The sequence below is a fragment of the Epinephelus fuscoguttatus genome, linkage group LG16 (assembly GCF_011397635.1).
Source record: "Epinephelus fuscoguttatus linkage group LG16, E.fuscoguttatus.final_Chr_v1".
NCBI lineage: Eukaryota > Metazoa > Chordata > Actinopteri > Perciformes > Serranidae > Epinephelus > Epinephelus fuscoguttatus.
This window is the reverse complement of record NC_064767.1, coordinates 22268135-22292340: the sequence shown is the minus strand read 5'-3', so window position 1 is coordinate 22292340 and position 24206 is coordinate 22268135. Positions and strand designations below refer to the sequence as shown.

The 24206-nt window shown below is 39.7% G+C and overlaps 1 protein-coding gene across 1 annotated transcript; it reads right to left on the bottom strand.

Moving 5' to 3' along the window:
* Positions 1 to 851: 851 nt before the first annotated feature.
* On the bottom strand, positions 852 to 14084 carry rrp12 (ribosomal RNA processing 12 homolog). Its single transcript, XM_049599865.1, has 34 exons — positions 13874 to 14084; positions 12313 to 12533; positions 12007 to 12090; positions 11844 to 11920; positions 11632 to 11737; positions 11426 to 11542; positions 11193 to 11331; positions 10975 to 11102; positions 10772 to 10870; positions 10603 to 10694; positions 10379 to 10490; positions 8675 to 8775; positions 8467 to 8581; positions 8238 to 8380; positions 8033 to 8154; positions 7884 to 7948; positions 7632 to 7794; positions 6946 to 7100; positions 6667 to 6734; positions 6484 to 6577; positions 6237 to 6395; positions 6043 to 6123; positions 5855 to 5960; positions 5650 to 5757; positions 5414 to 5571; positions 5238 to 5329; positions 3321 to 3476; positions 3060 to 3232; positions 2251 to 2361; positions 2115 to 2161; positions 1914 to 1992; positions 1680 to 1747; positions 1503 to 1585; positions 852 to 1404 (listed from the first exon to the last, which is right to left on the bottom strand). Exons 1-34 carry the CDS (start codon positions 14010 to 14012, stop codon positions 1302 to 1304), a joined length of 3864 nt encoding a protein of 1287 aa, XP_049455822.1. The 5' UTR covers positions 14013 to 14084; the 3' UTR covers positions 852 to 1301.
* Positions 14085 to 24206: the final 10122 nt, after the last annotated feature.

Here is a 24206-nt window from a genome sequence, read left to right as displayed (position 1 = left end):
CTGGCAGTTATTTCTTTTATAGTTATTAAAAGTGTTAAACTATATTTCAAGAGGACTTTTTTTGCAGTCATATTGTGAATCAGCTTACAAACACATTGGGGTGAGTGCAACAGACACCTTAGGACATATTTATTAGGTGATGTGTTTCTCTTTAAGCAACGTTATTTAATTAAACTAATTACACTCAGGGAACTAATAATCTATCTGTGACATTTATGTAGGTAGGCTGCAAAATTAATACCAAATTCTAAGAGTTTTTAAATTGCTTTTGGGTCTATTCAAAGTCATATTTCTGCAACAAGATATAAATCTTTGTGGCACCTTTTTGTGCAGTAGTCCTGCAGCGTACTTTAGAAAAACAATTTCTAAAAACACATTTTCACCTTGTCATTATGGGTTATTGTGCACCGTAAACCAAAAAATAATTAACTCTATACATGTCCAAAGAGTGATGACTGAATACTGTCTGAATCCACTTTATATACGTTTAACCGCAGCGCTGATGATGTCTGGTCTGAGAATGTCCTGAATCATCTGCTCCCTTCCTCAAAAACGCTGACTGACACTGAGCTCAGACACAAGAGGAGTGCGATTAGGAGGTCAGTCTGCCGCTACATGACTCACTTTGCTGCGATCCATCTGGGGAAATGAATCACACGAGGGTAATGGTATGTTAACTCATCCTGCAGAACAACCTACAGCTCCTCTGTCAATGTCTTCGAGAAACTGCATTTACTGTCTCATGACAAACTAACTGCAGGCTGGAGGTAACAGGGTTTCTGATAAGGAAAATTATTACAGAAGAAAATATTGTTTTGTTGTACTTTACAATACACAAACAGCTTTAAATATGTATTTAAATCATTTTAAATGCATCCATGAACACTCCTGTTCACTGTCACCAAGCCAGAAGTCTGCAGCGCCCTCAAGTGACAGAATAACGCAGTAACAAAGGCTGATTACTCCTCCCAAATCAGTACAGTAGCCAGGCAATGCTCACACATAAATACATTTGTTTACCAGAAGGGTTTACCAAAAATTTATCTGATGCATAAACAACAGATTACACATTTCTTGACAGCCAAAGGCCCTCAAAGCTGTATGATGCCAATCAGAGTATTTCGAGAGCTTTAAAAGATGAAACAGTTTAAAAACAAACTGGTTTCACCTTCCATGAGTCTGTCAGAGAGGCACACATCCGTATACACACATCCATGGTGTGTGTCTACATTTTCATATGTTAATGAACACACCCTCACACACACACAACGCATTTAAAGTCCATTGAGTGATAATGTTCTTCAGGCTTTCCTCTTTTTCTTCTGCATTTTCTTTCCAGACAGCGCCCCCTTCTGGGCTCCTCTCACCATGCCCTTGAACTGGCCCTGCAGTTTGGCTCGCTTCCTGAGAACACACAAAGAAGAGAAGACATGTTAGCATTGTCTGACACTCTTACATAAATCAATTCCTTGTCAAGAGGTTTATAAAGTACACTTTGTTACCTGCGATTGAGCTGGGCCTTCTTCAGAGGGATGTAAGCGTAAGGATCGAGCTTTCCTTTCTTCTTCACATCTCCTTTTCCTTTCTGAGAGATGAAGGATGAAAGAACAGACAATCAGAACTCTAGTTTATCACCAGCACCTCCTGCACTGTGCATTTCTGCATGCTGTCACACTCACCTTTGATTTGTAATCTGCTCCAGCGTCTTCCCTTCCTCCCAGCGGTCTGTGGATACCTGAGCCCCCAGCTGAGAAGAGAAAATGTGCTGCTTAGTCTAAATCACAATTCGTTAGGGACATGACATAATGCAACTCCATTTATCTAGAATTTTCTCAGTATTGGAGCATGCGAGAAAAACAAAGTCTTCCTCATGGATTCAGTGTAACACAGGGTGAGTGATCTACCAGCCCTACCTTTATATTTCAGCTGGGGTTCAATGTCCATGTCGTCGTCGAAGTTGTCATCTCGGAACTTCCTTTTCTGTGTCTTTTTCTGAAGGGAATTTAAAAAAAAAAAAAAAACTGATCACAAATGGAAAAATAGCAATAATGATAATTTCTCTACAGCAACAAGAACGCCACATAACTACAGTGTCACACATGTTAAGTACTTACACTCTTGACTCCAGCCTCTTCTAGAATATCTTTCATCTCTCCATCATCTGTGGGAAAAGTAATGAGTTATTGCCACAGCCCGTTCAGACAGAAGGAATGTAGAAGATGACTGGACTAACTACAGGATTCCTCTTACCTTTGTCTTTGGCAGCTTCCTCGTCATCCTCTCTGATGATCAGCCGTCCGTCTGATGTCACCTTGAAGCCATGGTCGACCTTGGCACTCTTTTTTAGTGCTGGGTTGGTGGCTGAGAAACAACAAAACCATTTAACAACTAACTTCACAGGATATAGTAAGCTTTTTTTCTTGACAAACTAGAATTGCTGCCTTGCGGCCGTATGCCTCCGCGTACCAGTCAAGTTGCACTTACAGTTTACATCCATGTCTGTGAAAACATGGATGCTACATATACGTAATGGCCAGAAAAGTGTTTTTGCAGAACATTCTGTTACGGTGATGTTGACCTTTGACCTTTTGCATACATCATCACATCATCATTTTATCCAATGAGACATTTGTTGAGATTTTGTCATTATTACTGTATGAATTCTTGAGTCTTGGCCAAAAACATCTTTTGTGAGGTCTCAGTGACCTTTGACCACCAAAATCTAATCAGTTCATTCTTGAGCCCAAGTGGACATTTGTGCCAATTTGAGGAAAGACCTTCTTGAGATATTGCATTCATGAGATTGAGATGGCTGTAAGGTCACACCGACCTTTGACCACCAAAATGTAATCAGTTCATTGTTAAGCGGAGTGGACGTTTGTGCCTAATTTGAAGAAATTTCCTTGAGGTGTTCTTGAGATATCATGGTCACAACAACAGGACGGACGGATGGATGGACGGACAACCCAAAACGTAATGCCTCCAGCCATGGCTATTACTGGTGCAGAGACATGATAAAATGCAGGCTCACTGCAACTATCAAAAACAAAGTGTGTCACCTAACACTCTCTGGGAAACTTTGGGATCCAAGAAGTTAAGTGGGTCGTCTTCCTCTCCTTCTTTGAGCCACGCCCGTGCTTTCTGCATTTTGCCTGCTTTCTTCGGAGCATTACGAGCCTTTCCTTCATCCTCTGACATATCGCTGTCAGACTCTGCGAGGATGTCTTCAATACTAAAGAGGGGAGGACAGAAGGTTTTTAACATAAAGTGTAACTGTATGAGGGACAGGCAGGGCTTTGTGTGGGTGATAAGTGATCTACCTTTGACTCTTTGTTTTAGGTTCCTCCTCTTCACTCTCGGAGTCGTCCTGCTCTTCTGAGGCCTGTTTCCTCCTCTTACTGCGAGCCTCCGCCTTGCGGATGTTTGCGAGCACCTTGTGGTGTTCTGCGGGCAGCATGCTCTTCACCAGCTCAAAACTGGAAATGCAGCAGATAATCAGACACATGTGTAACATGACACTGTAACATATAGAAGTGATAGAGTTGGGTTATTAACTTCCCAGAGGAGACATCTGGTACCATCAGGACATCCGGTGCAGAACTGGCTACAAGCAAGTAGTGTCTGAGTACATGACATGACATGACATGTACATGATCCTCAGCCCTACCCGTTACTCCAAAACAATCAGTTTAAGAGGAGTCAGCTGTGTAACAAACATCTGGTGTCATTATTAAACAAAGCACCCCTTTGTTAATATTAATGTTAGAGTACAAATCATACTCTCACATCTTCTAATAATTTCACTTGACAGGGCTTTAATCAGCTGTGTTTACAAGAAGACTGCTTTGGTTCACTGGTGGCAGACAAACACACATTATTTACACAAAAAAGGAAAAAAAACATCCTTGATGATCAAATATTAGTTTCAAATCAGAAACAGCTCAAAAAGTCATCAACTCTGTTCAGTTTTTAGACCACAGTGAAAGACGTTTTTATTTAGGCTCCAAATCACTGACTGAACATGATTATGTACAAATGCAGTAATTTTACTTGACCTTTGTTGAAGTTAACATGGTTTACTGACACTGCTGTTTGAAGTGCCACAGAAACAAGAAAAACAACCAAATAATTCCTCACTTGGTTTTTAAAAATAGGCAAAAATTAAAAAGAGAAAAATACCTGAGTGTAATCATAAATCATAAAATCAACCAAATCAACAATCAGACATGGAGGACAAACTTATTGTCGCCATCTGTGGGCACCCACAGCTCTACGACTCAACGTTAATACAGAGACAGAAAAGGAGAGTGCTTGGAGGAAAGCGAGCAGCATGGTAAGTTCTGAAAATATCAGCTATCAGCTAGTTGTACTTTACGATGAACCAAATTAGCACCAACATCAGCATAAGCTGCCTTCCACAGTAAGTTAGAACAACCGTTAGCATAGCTGAAATTCCAGTGGCCATTTTTGTATGTATAATGCCGGGTGAAAATTTGCTTCGCCTTTGGTTCTGCACACACCTTAAGACATACTTGCCAACCCTCCCTATTTTCCCAGGAGATTCATGTTTTTCATTGTCTTCTCACAATTCCTCTTCAAACTCCCCTTTCTCCCGATTTTACAAATTTTCAAACCTTTTTTTTCCTTTTTCATCTTCCCAACCTTTTTATGGCACAATACCGCATTTGCAAGCCAAGCCCTATGACTTTAAATCTACTGTTTCTACCCGGACAACAATACAGCTGGCATGCAAAGGCAGAAATAGATAGTACTGAGAGAAAGAAACACACAAGCAAATTTCAGACATCCTGGAAAGAATTTCTGTTTTTTATGCAAAGTTAAAAGGAAATGGGCATGCATTTTGTAAAAGCTGCCACACAGATTTCTCCATCCAGCAAAGGGTTCTCACAGCGCAATGAAATGAATGAATGGATAAATGAAAATAAATTAATAATATTTTTTTATGCCGGAGATTCACGCAAATTCACACCAGAGGGATGTATTATTTGGTTTTCTTTCCTGAGAATTAAAAGTAAAATTAAAAGAATTTAACATAAAAATTTTGTTGCAGTGTTAGTTTGTCATTTTTGTTCTTTAAAAGTCATCAGAATGCAGGAAACAAGTTCTCTGAAAGGTCTCATGGTTGGTAAAATTGGGTTAAGAGTCACAAGCTAGCCTTATGGTGCCCTGTTGAGGTTTACAGTGTCTTAAAAAATGAACAGAAAAAGAGCACTCACCCAAACTTTCTGATGAACTTGGTGAAGATGTTCTTCAGTTTGGCTCTGAAGTGCCTCCTCACATCGTCTTTGATGTTCCCAATTCCCTCCATCTGAATACAAGACAAAGAGTGCATTAAATTAGGGCACAAAAGTCTCTTACAGTGGACTCCTGTGTTCATAATGTCGATGCCTACCATGACAGCGACGTGTGATGCCAGCGTCTTGGGGTCCATGATGAAGAGGATGACCTTAATGAAGCCTAAGGCGGCTTTGACGATCTCTCTGGTGCGAGACGACAGCAGCAGACAGATGTTTTGCAGCAGCTGCTCCATGGTGGTCACCTCTATAGCATCTGGTGAGGAAAAGGTGTCAGACTGAATCCGGTCCATGAAAACACCAACAGGAAGGTGCTGAAAGTCAGCAGGCTTACCTTTGTACTCAAACACCAGTCGGGTTAGTGCCAACACTGTGCAGGTGATCATGGTGACGGAGCCTGTGAGTCCTGCATACACTGATGCCAAATACTGCTCCATGGCATCTGGATCAGAGACAGACACTCAGTTAGCATTATAACCAAATCAACATGAGAAGCTTGCACCTACACATTTACAATACAAGGAGGACAAGTGCGTTACCTTTTCTGTTTCCACAGAAGCGAACAAACGCGTTACCTATCTCCACCAGCAGACTGTAGGCGTTCTTACGAGCTCCAACAGACACCTCCTTGGTGCATATAATCACCTGACAGAGACAACAACCTCATGAAAATGAACAAATATCAGTACTGAGTGTGTTTGTCTGTTGCAAGCACTTGTGTTTGTACCTCTGGCAGCAGTGTGGTGATGAAGTCTTTGTGTTCTTCACCGAGCCTCTTCACGATGTGGATCAGACACTTCAGCCTCGGCTGGGAAAGAGAAACACAAATGGAAAGATTCAATCAGACAGCACCGTAAATCAAGACATACAACCCCATTTAATGTCTGAGTTATTTTATCTCACTCTACACGGCAGTCTCACCCTCTTAGCTGGCGAAGAGGCATTTTTCAGAGTCTCCAGGAGGACGACTTTGAGCGTTTCCAGATTAGCCACGACAAACGATTTGCAGCCATCGCTCTCCCCTCCGCACATCTCCTCCAGCACACGGTACGCCTTCTTCTGCATGCCTGGCTCCTTGGTCTGAGAACAAATGCACCGACAGACACAGAGTTTACAAGAAATACACTCATGTTCACAAGCTTTTAATTCAAATTGTGTGCACCCTTACCTCCAAATACGGCCTAATCAACTCAAAGGTTTTAGTCATGGTGACCTCGTCTACGGACGGAGCCATGGCAACCACAAGGTCCATCATTGACAGCCTGAGAAGTAAAATGGAAGATTACATATACCTTTATTTACGATATTCTAAGATATATGAGCAACTGAATGTATCATATTCATGTCCTACCGTGTGAACTCAGTGGTGTCGCTGCAGCTCAACTTTTCTGTGGCTTTTTGCAGGAACGTGCAGATCAGCTGAGGATGGTTTATAATTAGACACCACCACATGACAGGATTGATACCAAAAATGTTAAGCTCCACACATAGTTTTTTCTGATGCATGCCCACCCCTCCACCCCAGCACACCTCAAGGTATCCAGTATCACAATTTTAAACTATGTTAACAAAACACAAACTGCAACACATAACAACATTGAGCAGCAGAATGTGAGCGAACTTGACTGACCTGTGTTTCGGAGACTGTTAGGTAGACCTTGATGGTGTCGAGTACGGCCATCCTGTAGGTGCCAGACTCCCCCGCTGCAGGCTGCTGGCCGTACACATTGAAAAGGATAGGCAGGAAGTTCTTAGAGAAGCGGCCCACTTCAGCCTTTTCTTCCACTACACACATAAAACAGAAACAAAAGGGTAAGGGATTACTTGACTCCACAGTAAGTAGCTGGGGTAGTTTTCGTCTCTCTCTTACCCCTTGTCCACCAATATCAAACAGGTTTTGTTCAGTTCCTGCAACTACATTTGAACCATTCGGAGCATTTAGACCAAAAATAAATCGCTTCGGAGCCTGAAAAGTTGGTTTCTAGTTGTATTTATAAACAGCAAGTTTTCTTTGACCTAAAGTGCCAACTATGAGGAGATCAGTCATATTTTACAGGTCGGAAAGAGAGAATGGAGTCTTGCACACAACAGTCTTCTACGTCATCTTATCATCATTAGCCGGTCTATCTTGTTTTGAATAAAAGCAAATATCTGTAATAAGAGAACATAATCTTGTAGGTAATCACTGTAACCCGCCATCTTACAACTGGTTACTTCCGTTGTGCTGTTGTGTGTCCGAACCTGAACGGAACCAGTTCAAGAATCAGAGCTAATTTGGTGGATGAAGGGGATCTGTGAACACGTGTGTCTTCCTACCAGTGGAGCAGCTCTTGTTGACGATCGTGCGTAGAGCCTGGCACACTATGAGCCTCAGGTCTGGCCGCTCATTAACAGCCATACCGAGTGTGCGGGCAATGCCTTTGAAAGATGCCAGCAGGTCCACGGGACATGTGCAGAAGCCAGGGAGCATGGTCCAAATCTGGAAGAAAAAGTACAGACATGAACTTCTCAACAACTCATTCATTGGAGCTTTTTACTCTGAACACATCAAAGTCTGTGTAGAGCTACCTGTATCTGTAATGTCTGGTAGACTTTGGCCTCAAGTTTCTGTCCAGCTTGTTCTAATTCTTCAGCTACAACACAGAAACAGTCATGAGTTCATATACATAAAAAGTAAACCCAGCATCACAGCATGGAGCATTACACAGTATGTGTACCTCTCTGCTTGAGCGTCGAGGCCAGAGGGAGGAAATAAGAGTTGAAGAAGCCGAGGTGAGTGTTCTTCACATGATCCCGTATGACCGGGACCAGCCAGCTGCGTGGGAACTCCAAGTCATCCCTGGTGAAAAAACACACTCAGTTAAACCACTATAATGACAAGAAGACAACTCAGTGTTTTGTGTTTGTGATATTTTCACTCACTCATAGCCGGTGATGTTGAGGGGCACAGCACCCAGCACAACTTCAGGCCCCATGCTCTCTACGGCTCCTCCTACAGCCAGGTCCAACTCACCGCTGAAGGGGAACTGAGGAGTGGAGCGCAGGTCTGCCAGAGACTGCAGGGACTGTCAAGGACACAACACAAAAGACTCAGACTATCTTTTATCTCTCTCTACTCACATAGTGATCTACAGAGTTTTTGCATCTGTACCTTGGTCATAATGGGGTGAGCTTGTTTCCCTGCAACTCGATAGAAGCAACCCAGGACCTGCAGCACAAATGGCCAGGAGGCATGGAAGCGGTAGGACAAACCATCTTCTATGATACTGGAACACAAGCACACAGCCACAATTATCACGATGAGCATTAACATGTAGTCTGTACAAAAGGGGAAAAGACTGAGCTTGGCGAACATTTACCGAAACATTTTGCAGACATAGGAGGGGTTCCCTGCCGAGGCTGTGGCAGTGATCGTGCCCATTTCCTCCATGTGAGGTGCAACACATTCGGTCAACAGAGTCTGAAACAGATAATCATGAATAAATGATCAATTAGAACCCTGCATACGCTGCAAATTAAAACTACCAACTCACTTTTTTGTTAAACTTCCTTAGCTGGCAGGGCTCGAAATACTTTTTTCTGTGCAGCACCGTTTTTTTTTTTGTTTGTTTATTTTTTTAAAGATTATTTTTTCGGGCTTTTTGCCTTTAATGTACAGGACAGAGTGACACGGGGTGAGAGAGAGAGAGCTGTACATGGGGCGCCGGCACTATCCACTACGCTACGGACGCTCCTGTGCAACGTTTTTAACCTGCACCTAAAATGTTGTGTTCTGCACCACTTGGTTTATTTGTCCTTCTTTCTGTGCACTTTTTCCACAGCTGGATCCACATTTATTGGTTGTAAAGTGCTGTACAGAACATATTTTCTGTAGTAAGTAGCACAGAGCTGCCAACTTCTCAATTTAGTCTGAAGTGAGATAGTAACACTCCTTCAGATTTTACACGGTCGTGTCAGGGTCATCCTGAAATGTCAGCAAACTTCTTAGTGAAAAAGAAATGATGACAATTCAAATATGAAGAAATGGTCAATGTGTAATAATGTAAATTGAGCAAGTTTTTCTTTTAAATTCTCCAAAACAGGACAGTAAAATAATAAATATAAAATTTGACGTGGTCATAGTCAGCATCACCCTGAACATGATTACATTGAAAATTTCAGTAAAATGATTGCTAATAATTTTATTTGGTACATAAAATGTGAAGTGATATTGCTGTAATATTAGTCCGTTGAAATGCCGGTATCATAACAGCATGAATAGATGTTCATCAAAATCCAAGTAATGGCATGTTTGACTGTGTTTACACAGTGCTGCTGTGACACTGTGCTGCGGTCTTGTCTGTCCTGTCCTCTTTATGCATCACAATGTTATCATTATAAATGTTTTTTTCGGGTGAGAAAAGAAACACGTGAGAGTGTTTCAAAAGTAAGTAAGCAGGTACACTGCACGCAAGAGGGCTGACTGCTGATTCTTTTAATTTAGTCTTCATTTGAAAGGATACAAACAATACGTTTCGCCCATGGCTTCATCAGGTTTGTTGGATAACACAATGCACAGGTGTTTTTTTTGTCTGCTCGGCACATGGTTCACCCTGCTGCTGACTGGATTCAGTGCAGCTGCAGCCTTGTTAAAAACACCTGTGGGTTGTATAATACAACAAACCTGATGAAGCCATGGGCGAAACACACTGTTTGTAATATTTCAAATGAAGACTATATTAAATGAAGAAGCAATACAGCCCTCATGTGTGCGGTGTATCTGCTTATTTACTGCCAACACCTGCACCAAGTTATAAGGACTAGCAGCGCTGTGCACGGGGCATGTGCTTTTAAAATTGTTTTAAAATTGACTGTGAGTTTCACAGTCAACGCAAAATAGTTGGCGGCCCTGCGTTCCATACACAGATGCATGGAGAGCTGAAAATTGCATCTATAGCTCACTACAGTCCACTGGTATAAGATTCAATTATAATCCAGAAATACCACTGAGCCTAGTGAGCCTTAACAGACAAAAACATCTTTATCAGCACTCAATGTGGATGTCCTGAAGATAATACGTTTACCTTTAGTATATTGGTGGCTGCAGAAACCACTTGTGTGTGAGGCGACAACAGGCAGGACATGGCGGCAGAGAAGAGGCGAGGCAGGTGACCCAAACTCAGGGAACTCTGCAAACTACACAAAGACACACAAACTGTTGATCCACAAACTGCTGGCTGGAAAACATGCAATCACGTGAGTATAAGACATGATTTGCGATGCTGTTATAGAAAACACAGTTTAATACCTCGCCAAGTGAACATGTGCTTTCTCCATGACAGCGAGCCAAGCCAGCAGAGGCTGCAGGTCGTTCTCACTGGGCAGGTAGTCATACAGAGCCTGAGGGTCAGAAATGGTGTGTTAGCTTTAACAGCACATTTTGTGTCATGAGTTTTGTTTTGTTTCTATCCTCTCACCGTGATGATCTGTGCGTTGAGTTCTGGTGACAGTGATGAAGCTTTTGGCTTCCCGCTGAACAGCCTGTGAAAGGCCTGCATGGCACTCGCCGTCACCAGCTGCAGCCAGAAACACAGTGGCAACATTAAAAACTACACCTGAGTATCCATGTAGGTGGACATATTGTACCTGGCTGCACCTATGAATATTTCTGTGCTCTCACCACATGGCTCAGTGTCATCACTCGCAGCAGAGTCTCACAGCAGGACTTGACGGCTCCCAGAGGAAACGTCCCCATCAGCTCCTTCAGAAGACCCAGCACGTGAAGTGTGGTGGTGTCCTCTTTGCTGCCTGAAGGAAAGAAAGACATCAGCTACAACTAGAACATTCTATAACCTATTTACCTTCATCACAGTAAGAAAAACCAAATCACTGTCTCACCTCCTGCCTGTTCCATTTCTTTTATGCAGAACTTGGCTGTGGTCACTGCAGCAGGGTGATGGGTCGGGGCATTATCTGTAAACAGGAAGTCACTGCCTCTGAGGATGGAGCAGACACCTTGCTGTGCTGCTTTACGGACCTAAGAGGACAAAGTGGACATGAAATTACACAATGTTAGCATCTCATTTTACACGTAATATCTCTAGGACAGTTACTATGCAAGTGAGATAGACCTTTGGCTTGCTGTGCACTGTGAAGCTGAGAAGTCCGTGGTAAGCCTGAAGTGTAGACGGGTAGGTCCAGACAGATGCATCCTGCTTCCTCAACAAAGTGGCCAGGCATGACAGGATCTGTAAGCGCAAAAATGACAACCTCAATCTATGCTGCAAGTTTCAACAGTGAACAATAAAGACAAACACACAGAGACAAATTCAGTTACCCATCTAAGAGCAGAGGCGGTCTCAGACGTGGCCTGATTAGACATGACGTCCATCAGAGCCTTAGTGGTGTCCGAGAACTTAGACATGAGCACTGGAGCAGGAACCCTGGGGAAGACAATATACCTATCAGAAAAAAAACATTTCAAGTCATATCTAATGAGCACTGACATGAGTGGGAACTTTGTTTTGGCCAGAATTGTTGAAGTCCAACCGTTTCATGACGAGATTAAGGAGGTACGCCACTGCAGCTTGAGACTCTGCTGAATCTACAACCTCCAGGGTGGTCATCTAGAAAAGCACATCCAGGTTCACTATCAGCTTTCAACACACCACAAGTTATTTGGTAATGTCTCGGTTTTTAAGGCAAAACTCACCAAAGCAGCAAAGTACTCAGTTTCAGTCTCTTTGCCTCCTTGGCCACGGATCACCTCAGTAACAGCTGCCAACACTGCACAGATCTGTGAGGCACAACAGGTGACAATGTTACAGCTACAGAAAAGTTGTATATTTGTTAAGAATGTTGGTATCCTTGCATCAACTTTTTAGCTTTTGCTCCTAATGCAAAAAGCAATTTTACTACATTAAAACAAGACATTTGGAAATATTACAAACCAGCTGTATAAAGCTTATTACTTAGAGGGTGTTGGGAATAAATGATCCACCTTCAGTCTAAGGCCTACCTCTTTGTGAGCGGCTGAATTGGACTCCCAGTAGCGCTGCACCTTTCTGAAGGTCAGGTTGGAGCAGTCTGACAGGCCGCTGAGGAAAGTACCCGAGGTCCTTTCTGAAAACGCCAAATCTGGCTCCTCTTCCATGCAGGCATCTTTACGCCCAATCTCCAGCGGACCTGCCTGCAGATCATTGTGTAGCTTAAGAGCATCGACTGTTAGATCGCTCTTTCCTGCGGGGGAAAAACAAGAGGCACACCATAACATTAAGCTGAACTCATCCTTGGTCAACACAGGGTTTTCACATGCACACACCTTTTTTTTTTATTTAGGCCTGATACTTGAAGATAATGCAGATGAATACTGGTCATACATCCAAAAGCAAATTAGACATTTTAAGACTAATCTTTAAGTATGGTATGTATGTATTTCATTTACTGAGAGAGTGAAGGCATTAAGTCTCTGAAACAATGATGAATTGAAGCTTGGTGCCTGGCAGAGCATCACCAGGGAGGGTACCAAGTAACAGTGTCTATAGATTTATAAAAAGAGAGAGGACTGGTTGCTCTGTATAATCAAACATGGATCTAAACCCTGTGTCAGGTGCTCATGGAGAATGGGAAACAACAGGATTCACAGGAGGGCAATCCAAGCATGCCAAAAATTTAGAAAACAAGGAAAGAAATATTAACAAGCCTCTGTTGTAGTGGTTAAATCATTAAAAGTGGCAACATGTTGCAACCACTGCAGGTCTTCATTTGGGCTTTAAAGACACATAATAAAAATGTAATATACTATATAGTTGGGGCCATACCTTAGCTGTGTGTCTTTAAAGCCCTGACGAAACATGGTCGTAGTCTAAACATGTTGGCTCTTTTAATGATTTAATGATTTAGCCACGCTAATTAAGGCTATTTAATACTTCCTTCCTCTTTTAATGTGTCTGGAGAGCCTGAGTTGTCTTCCTGTGTATCCTAATGTCTATGGATTGTTAAATAGAAGCAGTCATAACTGCAGTGGATTGCAACCAAATATTAAAAATACAATGACGTAACTATTTTTGGGATCCTGAAATTCTAGATTCCATGTCGTACACTTCACCAGATGTGTGGATGTACACAACTTCAGATCACAGTTTACAGTCTAAACTCAATGAATACATTTAAAGCCTAATGTGCAGGAGCCAACACAACTAAATGTGTCTCTAGCCAAAACATTTCTGCACTATCATAGTCGAGACCATCTGTTTCAGAAGGTTAACTGCATGACATCAGCAGTAATTGGTAGTTGTCTTAATTTAACCCCACAGTTAACCCTCTCTGTGGCTCCAACAGGCACAAACACACAGCAGTTGTTATCATGTGAACTCGCAGACTAAACTGACTGTCACGTTACTTCAGCTGACCAAATGAAATAGACAGACAGGTAGGAACCAGCTGACAACACAACTGATATTGCTGAATACCATTTAATGCCGCAACATATATAGTTAGCCTGAGCTGTACCAAGTTAAATGGCTGACACTAGCTAAAGTTAGCACTAGCCTGAGACCCACGTGTAATGGGAGGCTTACCGGAGGGTCGGCTGAAGAAGCGGCTTTTAGCAGCCTGCCGGAAGCGACTCGTCTGCGGGTTAGAGTCGCTGCTGTGTCCTTTCTTCCACCGTGTGAGTTTCGAGGCTGTCCCGGAGCGAAGTTTCCCCGATTTGACCATTTTCGGGGGTGAAAAATAGTCACGTTACCCCAAAACTGTCTGTGCAGCTCCAGATGACTCTGTCGCTTAGCTAATGACGTCACGAGTGTACTCACCTCACGTGGCTGACCTGGGCTTGGTGTCATTTGGCCAGGAGATGGCGCTAAACAACATACACAACATTAAAAGGCATCACAGCATCTTCAGGAACCATTACCCGCTGTAATCATGGATTTTAATTTGGTTCAGTTAATGAAATATAATGTATTCCTATTAACACTCCTTCTCTTTTTTATACTCCAATTATAGGCCAGTGTCTCCTCACCTTTTTGGATTTGACCTTTTAACCAATGGTGGAAGAAGCAGGCTACAACAGTGTAGTTACAGTTCAGAGTAAGTCATGCATTTACAGTGTTACTTCAGTAAAATTACAAAAGTATTGTGTTAGCATTAAAATATACTTAAAGTTCAAAAAGTAAAAGTAGCCTACTCCTTATTAAGAGTGGCACATTTCAGAATAGCGTATGCCCTACTTTTAAATTATAATTACTGATGCACTAATAGACATACATTTACATATCAGTGAAGGTGGAGTTTGTGTTTTATTATATGCACTGCCCAGTAGCTTGTGATTTTGACAAAGGGATTAATAAAGTCGTATCTTTGTCTAGTTTAATTCATCATCAATTCTCTTTTCAATTTACATGCTTCCTCTTGGCCTTCTTACAAGTAGGCATAGTATCAGTTTCCATTTGTATGCAGATGATACTCAGATCTATTTAAGCTGTGATCCAACTAATAACTATCAAAACATGACTAACCCGCTAAATTGCAGTCCTGACATTCACAAGTGGATATCACAAAATTTCCCTCAGCTTAATGCTGACAGAGATCATAGGACAAGAGTGCAAATGTTCAAATATCAAACAGTCTGTGTTCTCTGTCCCACTCAGTAACTTCACTTTGTAAAAATCCTTCTCCAGAATCAGATCATTTCTTTCCAAAAAAACATCTGGAAACTGTTATTCGTGTATACATAACCAGTCGTTGAGATTATTCCTTGCTCTCTGGCATCAGTAAAAAAAAATTCCTCTCATGCCTTCGACGTAATCATAGTAAAAACAGCATTGCACAAACAACAAAATAAAATACATGTGTTAAGCAGTGTGGTCGGGTATGTCATCACAATGATGACCAGGGAGCTATAGAAAATAGATAGATCTTTAGATGGGTCATAGGCGTTTCTAGCTTTATACAGTCTATGGTTTCTAGACCATTTTTGGGGGTGCTGAAGCACCCCTAAATCGAATCCCAGCACCCCTAAAATTTAAGAGATTTTTTTTTGTTTGTTTGTTTTTGCTGTATGTCCCTTTTTAACAAGCTAGAAAAGTGTCAAAACCATACAGTACCTGGTTGCAACAAAAATACAGAATGAGATAAACAAAACTGGAATGAGAGAAGCTAGCTGTTGTGTATGTGCATGTATTAATATTAAAGCCAAGGTGCTACTGACTAGCTAACTGACTGGATGCCCATTAACATTATAACTCATATTGTGTGTATTTATTATTATTATTATTATTTTGTAGTAGACTTTTTTTTTCAAAAGTGTATTTTTATTTGTGTATTTGTATTATATAATAAAGACAGAAAGGAAAAAGGCAGAGACAAACATTGAAAAAGTCAATTACTGTTAATGTGTTAGTGTTACATGTTGTGCATTGCATTTCAAATAAAAGTCCAAAAAATAAGTCCAAGGTCCATTTTTGGTATTTTTGGTACTCACTATAGGGGGCTGGTTTACTCCAGAAACATACATACTGTTTATGTGTATGTTGAGGAGCTGCTGTATCAGAATGAGTTATCCTCCCCCAGAAATTAGGGTTACCATAGGTTTCTTTTATGATTCCAATCCATTCCTCTTTTGCTGTGGCTCAGCATTTAAATAACCTTTATCAGATTTGATGGTTTAGTCACAGACTTTCCCAAAAAGTGTTGTGCTTTTCTTTCACAAATGTGGGAATGAAATTGAGTTAAAATGTACAAAACAGTGAAATTTATCTTGCCTGGCCGGGCAGCTCTCTGGGTGCTCAGCACCCCTAAACCTCTGATCCTAGAATCGCCCGTCTATGACTATTTTTATTTGATCATTCATGTGTGAAGCACTTTCGTCAGTGCTTCTTGTTTGAAATGTGCTCTATAAATAAATCTGACTTGACCTGACTTTCTTACAACAGACTAGGAAATGTTCAGTCCCTTGGTATTGATGGACAGCAGCCACAAGGTGGCCTCATTATCACAGTTTGTGTTTTCCATAGGCTGATATTTTGCAGAGTATACCACTGGGCAGTTGTGGCTCAGGAGGTCTGTGGTTTGATCTCTGGCCCTTGTAGTCTACATGTTGAAGTGTCCCTGGGCCCGACACTGAAACTCAAACTGGGTGTATTTGAATGTTTATCTGATGAGCAGGTGGGACCTTGTGTGGTAGCCTCTGTCACAAGTGTATGAATGTATGTGTGAATGGTGCTTTGAGACATGCTGTATAAATGCAGTCCATTAATTTTACCATTAGCACTATTAAGATTAATAAATTGTTAGTGTACTAACTATTCTCTACAAATTAATTCTAAATAAGAAAAACCCTATTTCAATATCAAAACATAGGATGGGGTAGTCTACAGGGTTCCTACAGCTTAAGGCGAGTTAGATTTAAGACTTTTTTTCAATGTCACTCAAAATTACATTTAACCAAAATTCAAAGAAAAAAAAAATCATGAACCAACATCAGTGACTTGGGGTTAGGGACATTTTGCCCATTTAATTTAAGATAAAACATGACTTTTTTTGGGTCAAGTTAAAAGTTAGATGATGTATTTCAAACGTTGAAATATTTATCCTTTTCTAAAGTGGAACTCACAAAAAACAGTCATTATACAACAAATGTATTCAAATGCATTCGTTTTACCCCCAAAAGTTTTTGTCATTTCATTGGGTGCACGAAATGTTTATGTGTGTTGTTGGTTCTGCTATCCCCATCTTCATGATGTTAAATGTGAGGGCCTTTCGGTAAATTACCAAAAGGATTTAGATTTAATAATGCAGTCTAAGAAAAAAATATAAAATTCTACTCCCCATGTTTTAGCATTAGTTAGATTTTTGAAAGACTGATTTTTAATTGTCCAAGATAATTTTAACTTCATAGCCTATGTGTTTACTGTTAAAACAAATTGTTTGGCCCCTCAAAGAAAAGTTGTTATTCCGCACAAGCATTAAAGCCTAGTCATGTGTCTTGAGGACATTAGGGGTGCTACAGGAGGAAGAATCTACATCCACAGCTTTGTTTTCCAAAAGGGCTTCACTGAGTGATCTGATTCATGACCTGTAAGTGTTATGCTGTTAAACAGACTACAGAGGGAGCTAAAAACCAGACACCACAGTTCATGATGTATGATAGCTCCAGAAAAGGTAAAGGACCAGAGAAACAATGGCTCCATATCCATGTACATATATATGTTGCACATGCAATAAAAAGTAGGACATATCATTAACAATCCCAAGTCAATTTTTAGTTTATTTTTATACACAGCAGGTCAAGACAGTACTCTTTTAATTTACGCAACTATTCCAACCAAGAGCAAGCAGCGTGATGATGGCAGCGAGGAATGGTTCCTTTTAAGACCCTGAAACCTCAAACAGAACCGGACTATGTGGGTGGCCACCTGCCTGGACTGGCTGGGTTGAAAGAGACTGAGACAGAGAGACAGGGATGCACAGCAATCAATAATAATAGCAATAACCTTTGATATAAAAAAGAGATATGATGAATAATATAAATAATAGAATGATATTAATAGTAGCAATAATAACAGTCAATAGAAATATGACTAATAATAATAACAATGACAGTGGTCACCAAGCAGGACCACAGCAGCAGGCGCTACCACAATCCAGGTGCCATTATGCCAAAGAAACCTGTATGGTGAGAAAGCACAAAGACTCCGGGGAGGAGGCCGAGTTAGTAACGTGCATTAGTGGAACATGAACATCTGCAGATGGAGAAACAGAGGACGTCAGAGGAGCTCAGCTGGGCAGATTAGCGCTGCGTTCAGATGGAACTTGTGAGATTGTGTTTACAATCATGTACAGGAAGATGTGAACTCGGAGCTCTCGTAAATTTCCATTTACGAGATTATTAATACCACAAGATGGGGGCATTCAACAAAGTAAACCCCATTTGAATGCAGCACAGGCCTATAGCAGCCTAACTGGGAGATGGTCCAAAGCAAGCATGAGCCAGTCCTAACTATAAACTTTATCAAAGAGGAAAGACTAAACCCTACTCTTAAATCTGGAGATGGTGTCTGCCTCCCGCACTGAAACTGGAAGATGGTTTATCAGGGATCTCATACCATAGATATGGAAACTAGAATTTGAAAGCTTATCACATAAAATCTTCTGCATACATTATGCAGTATTCAGAAATCTATTTTTAACTGGATTTTCACAGCTACACGTCTGACAAAAGGAAATTCGTTGGGGTTTGGACAGAACTGAAAACAATTCTATGTATCATAACAAACGAGTGCTTCTCCTGCATTCAGTACAGGGTGATCACTACTACAGTGCTGTTATCTGTCACCAGGATGAGTGACTTGGAGGGTAAATTCTGTCTTCCCATGACCCTCTCCTCTCGCTCTCTTTCCTCTGTCATCATGTTAAAGTTAATCCTAATTATGTATGCCGTCTCACTGGTGCAGCATGAGACCAGAGCTAATGCCATTTTACACAGGAATATTTTCAAAGCTCGTCTTTTGTTTTGGTATCTAATCATGTTTCATTGCTTTGTGCTGTCACAGGCAAACAAGGATAGGTTTAATTAACAAATGAGTGTGAAATGTATGCATCTATCCAAACTGGTCGATTATGGCATTTCTGCATGACGCAATTTTTACTTAAATGTGCATCTTTGACACAGACAGCGTTTGTTTGTTGAATGATCCTGTTGTTATATTAATTATAACATGAAGCATCCCTCCATTCCTCCATGCTTGTGTGACTAACAATGCAAAAACTCAACAATTCTGTCTTTTGCTAAAGAATTCTACATCCTGTGCAACACAGTATTCATTGTTATTATTGCATCAGCAGTAGATGTGGAAGTGCTCTGGCAGCGGTTCCAGCTGAGCAGTAATAGCTCTGGGTTGGGGTGTGTTGCACTGTTGGATGAGATAGATAAGTGCCTGACCTAGTCTCTGCGCTATAATTCATCTGTGTGTCACAATATGAAAGAGGCTTAGGCAGAGGAGAAGAATGACGATTGTTCCTACTGTTGCTCTGCCGTCTCTTTCTGCTCTGTTTCTGCTACCCGCTTAGCTCCATCTGTTCAGAATTCCTCTGAAGGTGCCATTCATATGAATATGCACACACAGTCATTTAACCTGCATCGTTCTCACTGCTTATTATCTACTGCTCTACGTCTTGTCTCTCTTTTCTACACACACTCACACACATAAACACTGGCCTTTAGCTACTGTACTCAGGTGTGTTCCTCCTCTCTGTATCTGCAGTACACTTTCAGTTTACTGAGATGCATTTATACACCTGTCAGTGTGTGTGACAGGTTCTTCTCTGACCACCTGTTTTTTTGTCAGCGCACACACAAAATGAACCACAACAGGACTGTGAGGAGATATTAACAGAATTTTAAAAAAGCTACTGGATCAGAATCTTAAAGAATCTCTAAGTAAAAGAAGGTGGTCTTTGAGATATCTTTGACGCTCTGATCTAAAGGGAGGCTAGGATCCAAAGTACTACCAAAATTAGTGGAAGAAAAGGTCTTTAGGAGAGTCTCACCCTCCCTAACCGTTTGGCAATGTATCATCGAAATACAGTTTATGTTTGCTATTGTTCATATTACAATGTTATGGCTGAGAGCTAGTATCAGTCTAAATGTTGCATTATTACATTTATTTTTTCATTTGTATTAACCAGTGAAAAATCTGATTAAAAAATCTTCTACTAGTTTGAGCTACAAGAGTTCAAGAGTGCACAGTCTATGGTCAGACTTTCTACATAAATCTCTGTATCAAAATGAGCATTAGCATTCCTGACAGTAATGATGAACGGTTTGGAAAGGTTTAGGTTTGCTAGTTCTGCCTGTGACTCTGTTATATGGTTCACTATCCTGATGACATTCACATCCTTCTGACTAACAACTAGATATGAATGCTTGTATTAGACTTTGATTAAGTGAGCTCAGGCTTTTGGATCCATGAAATAACATAATCAGATCATCAGAAATGATCACAGTACAAGTAAAAAAAAAGAGTAATCACAGGAAGTAACAAAAGCTTTCCTGGTGTTAAACTGCACAGAACCTCACTGAACTGCTCTACCCTAGTTTTCAAAAGTTCAGTTCAGGGTGAGGAAAATACCAGCCTAATAAAGACGGAGGCGACAAACTGAGAAAAAAGTGTGCTAATGAATTTTACATGTTCATTTAGACAAAGACTATGGACATTATTCAGGGAATTCAGATCGAAGACAGTGAGGTTGTCCAGAAATTTAACAGTACCGTCCAGCCACACAGTGTCTGTTAACACATCTCGAGATACAAATAGCTACTTGTAAAGCAACAAAAACTTTGACAAATGGCTGCTGAGGAACAGATGCTCTACTTCTATAATGTTTCCTGTGGGCAATGAAAACATGATGGAGCAGGAACACAACCAGAACACAACGCAGCCAAACACTGTGGACATGGATGTAAAAAATTTTTTTACTTTCCTTAAAAGCTCTCTTAGTACTGCTGTTGTTAATGCACCTGACACAGTATTATTAAAGCTGATACAAATATTATGACATACTACTTCTACTCACATAAATCACAAGTAGAAGTAGTCAGTCGTACATCTTAACTTTTTGTATCATGTTATAATGAGGTTAGTGCTGTTGCTTATGCAGCAACAACAGTATTATCAAAGCTGATACAAATATTACAACATACTATGTCTACTCATGAATGAATTAAATGTATCATCTGAACTTTTTGTGTCATGTTAATAACAGAAGGAATGGTCTTTAACAGGGTCTAACCCTCACTAACCCTGAACCTTTGGCAAAGTTTTATCCAAATATATGTTGCAAAGTCATGATATAACAAGACATTAGTTTGACAAGATAAACAACTCATTTTAGGAATTGTTTTATATATTATTATATATATAATATGTTTAACACAAATAATTATGCTACTAATTAGAAACATGAGAGAATAGTTTTCACATCTTCTAAAGTCTATGACTGCTGCTAATGTCAAAATTCAGTAACTGTGAGATGCATTTTAAGATCTTTATTAGACTTTTTTTTTTTTAGATTTTAATACATTTTGTGAGTTTGCAAAAACAGTATTTTTAAAGCTGACACAAATATTACTACATACATCTTCTCCTCCTGAATGAATTAAACATATCACCTTAACTTTTTGTGTTGTGGTATAATCAGTTTGTCTGTGTTCAACTCGTTATAATAGAAGGAAAAGGTCTTTAAGAGGGTCCCTCCCTAACCCTAACCCTCAACAATATTCCATCCAAATATTTAATATGTGTCCTATTGTACATATGTCATGATATAACACATGTTTAACAAGCTATTAAACACCCATTTGAAGGGAATTGCTTTCAACTGTACATAATATATGTTTAGACAAAGCCAAATAATCATAGTAACAATCAGACACATTAAGAGAAAATACTTTTCATGTCTTCCAAAGTCTGTGATGTCTGCACTACAGCAAGAAAAAAAGGATTTGAATGGAACATTGCCTACACACCCTCTTAAAGCTCTTTCCTTCATCTACAATGTCAAAACAGACGAGAGAAACATGAACTATTTTGGCTGATCAAAATCATTTTGAAAATAATCTTGAATTTGATTTCAAAAACACTTGCTGATCACTCCTGATTCTGACACTAGTGTTACTTTTTAAATCCAATACACTTTGTAGCATGCTATTTAAAGATCTTTTTGATTTTTTTTTATTGAGTTTTGTTTCTTTTAAAAGCTCTTTTGTTGTTATGCAACAACTACAGTATTAGTTAAGCTGATACCAATATTACTAGTGAGATTGCTACTCATGAATAAATCTAATTTTCCATCTAAACTTCTGTTGTGTTATACTGCAACAAGTGCTGCATTAATTGTTCATCTTTTCTACACTCGTCTGAATTTTGTACCTGTGAAAGATTTCCAGGAACTCGACAGCGAACTCAAAGTGTTCCACTAGTTTCAGCCCCAGGAGTTCAGCAGATATAATCCACAAAGAATCTGTTGCCACATCTCCAGCTACAAATATGTATTTTTGCTTGTGAAGCATCAAAAATGTTGAAAAAAATACCATAAACTACATTAGCCGCTCCACTTCTGAAATGTTTCTTGTTGGCACCGAAAACACAATGAAGCTGATAATGAGTCTGAACTCAGAATGCAACGCAGCCGAACTTTGTGGACATAAATGTTAAAATGTGTTTTAGTTTCCTTTTAAAAGCTCTCTTAGTACTGCTGTTGTTAATGCAACTGCCACAGTGTTATTAAAGCCAATACAAGTATTACGACGTGCTACTTTTATTCAAGATTGAATGAAACGTACCAGCTTAACTTTTTGTGTCGTGTTTTACTCAGTTTGTCTGTGCTGAACTTGTTATAAGAGAAGGAAGGGTCTTTAAGAGGGTCCCTCCCTAACCCTAACCCTTAGGCAATGCTTCATCCAAATACTGTTTCCTATTGTTTATGTGTATAAAACAAGACACGATAATTTTAGGAATTGTTTTTTAGGAACTGTTAATAATCTGATATGTTTAGACAAAGCCAAATTATTGTGGTATTATTTAGGAACATTATGAGGGAACAGTTTTCACATCTTCTAAAGTCTGTGACATCTGCACTACAGCAGTAAAAGGACTTGAATGGAACATTGCCTACAAACCCTCTTAAAGCTCTTTCCTTCTTCTACAAAGTCAAAAGTTAGAAGAAGAGAAATGTGAATTATTCTTTCTTATCAAAATAGTTTAAACAAGTTAAATTTGTTTCAAAGACACTTTTAAGTGTAACTACTCGTCCATCTAAGAGCTGTTAGTAATTCCAGTTTACTCCTGATTCTGACAAAACTGCTGTTTAAATACAAAACCCTTTGTAACTGCTGCATGCTTTTTAAGATTTTTATATTTAAATTATTATTTAGTTTTGTAGGTTTCTTTCAAAAGATCTTTTAGTACTGCTGTTGTTATTATGCAAAAACCACAGTATTATTTAATCTGGGAAATGCGTTTTTCTTTCACAGGAGGCTTAAGAGTGTTCTTAAGAAGCTCTTAGAGCTAAGATCTTCTTAACTGGATCTGGGAAACGCGGCCAGTATTAGTACAACTACTACCCTGAATATATTAAATGTTCTATCTAAACGTTTGTTGTGTTATACTACACAACACTTTTTAATAATATACAAAACTATAAAAAAAAAACTATAAAACTGAAAATTAAATAACATTTAAATTAAAATAACTCTACTCCTGACTTCTGTTGGCTGAAGTCAGTGTAACATGCTGTCATGTAATACCTTCTAATACATGTTTTAACTCGCTCAGTTTATACACTAAATTTAGCAACTCAAGACTCCACTTGGTGAAACATTTGGAACATTAGCACAGAGGAAAAAGTCTCCTTAACTAGACTCTCATACAGCCTTTTACCACTGTAATGAAGTCATTATAACTTGGTCTCACTAGATTTAATTGCTTATTGTTTATGGAAAATAATTTTATGTTTTTTAAGATATGTTTTATCAAGTTTCAGTGTAACTAAAACTTATCTAAAGTACATGCAAACGAAGGTTGTTGTTTTTTGGGGGGGATTTTTTGTAAGACAGAATGAAATTTAAAGATGGAGGGAAACTTACCTGTGAACTACAAACAATAAAAGAGTTAAAAACTTATCTAAAGTTCATGCAAAGGATATTTTTTGTTTTGTTTTGTTTTAACACAGAAACTTACCTCTGAACTAAAAGGAAAGAAAGATTTAATACTTAACCTAGAAACTGAAAGGAAACTTACCTCTGAACTAAAAGGAGAGGAGGATTTAATACTTAACCTAGAAATTGAAAGGAAACTTACCTCTGAACTAAAAGGAGAGGAAGATTTAATACTCATCTAAAGGACATGCAAA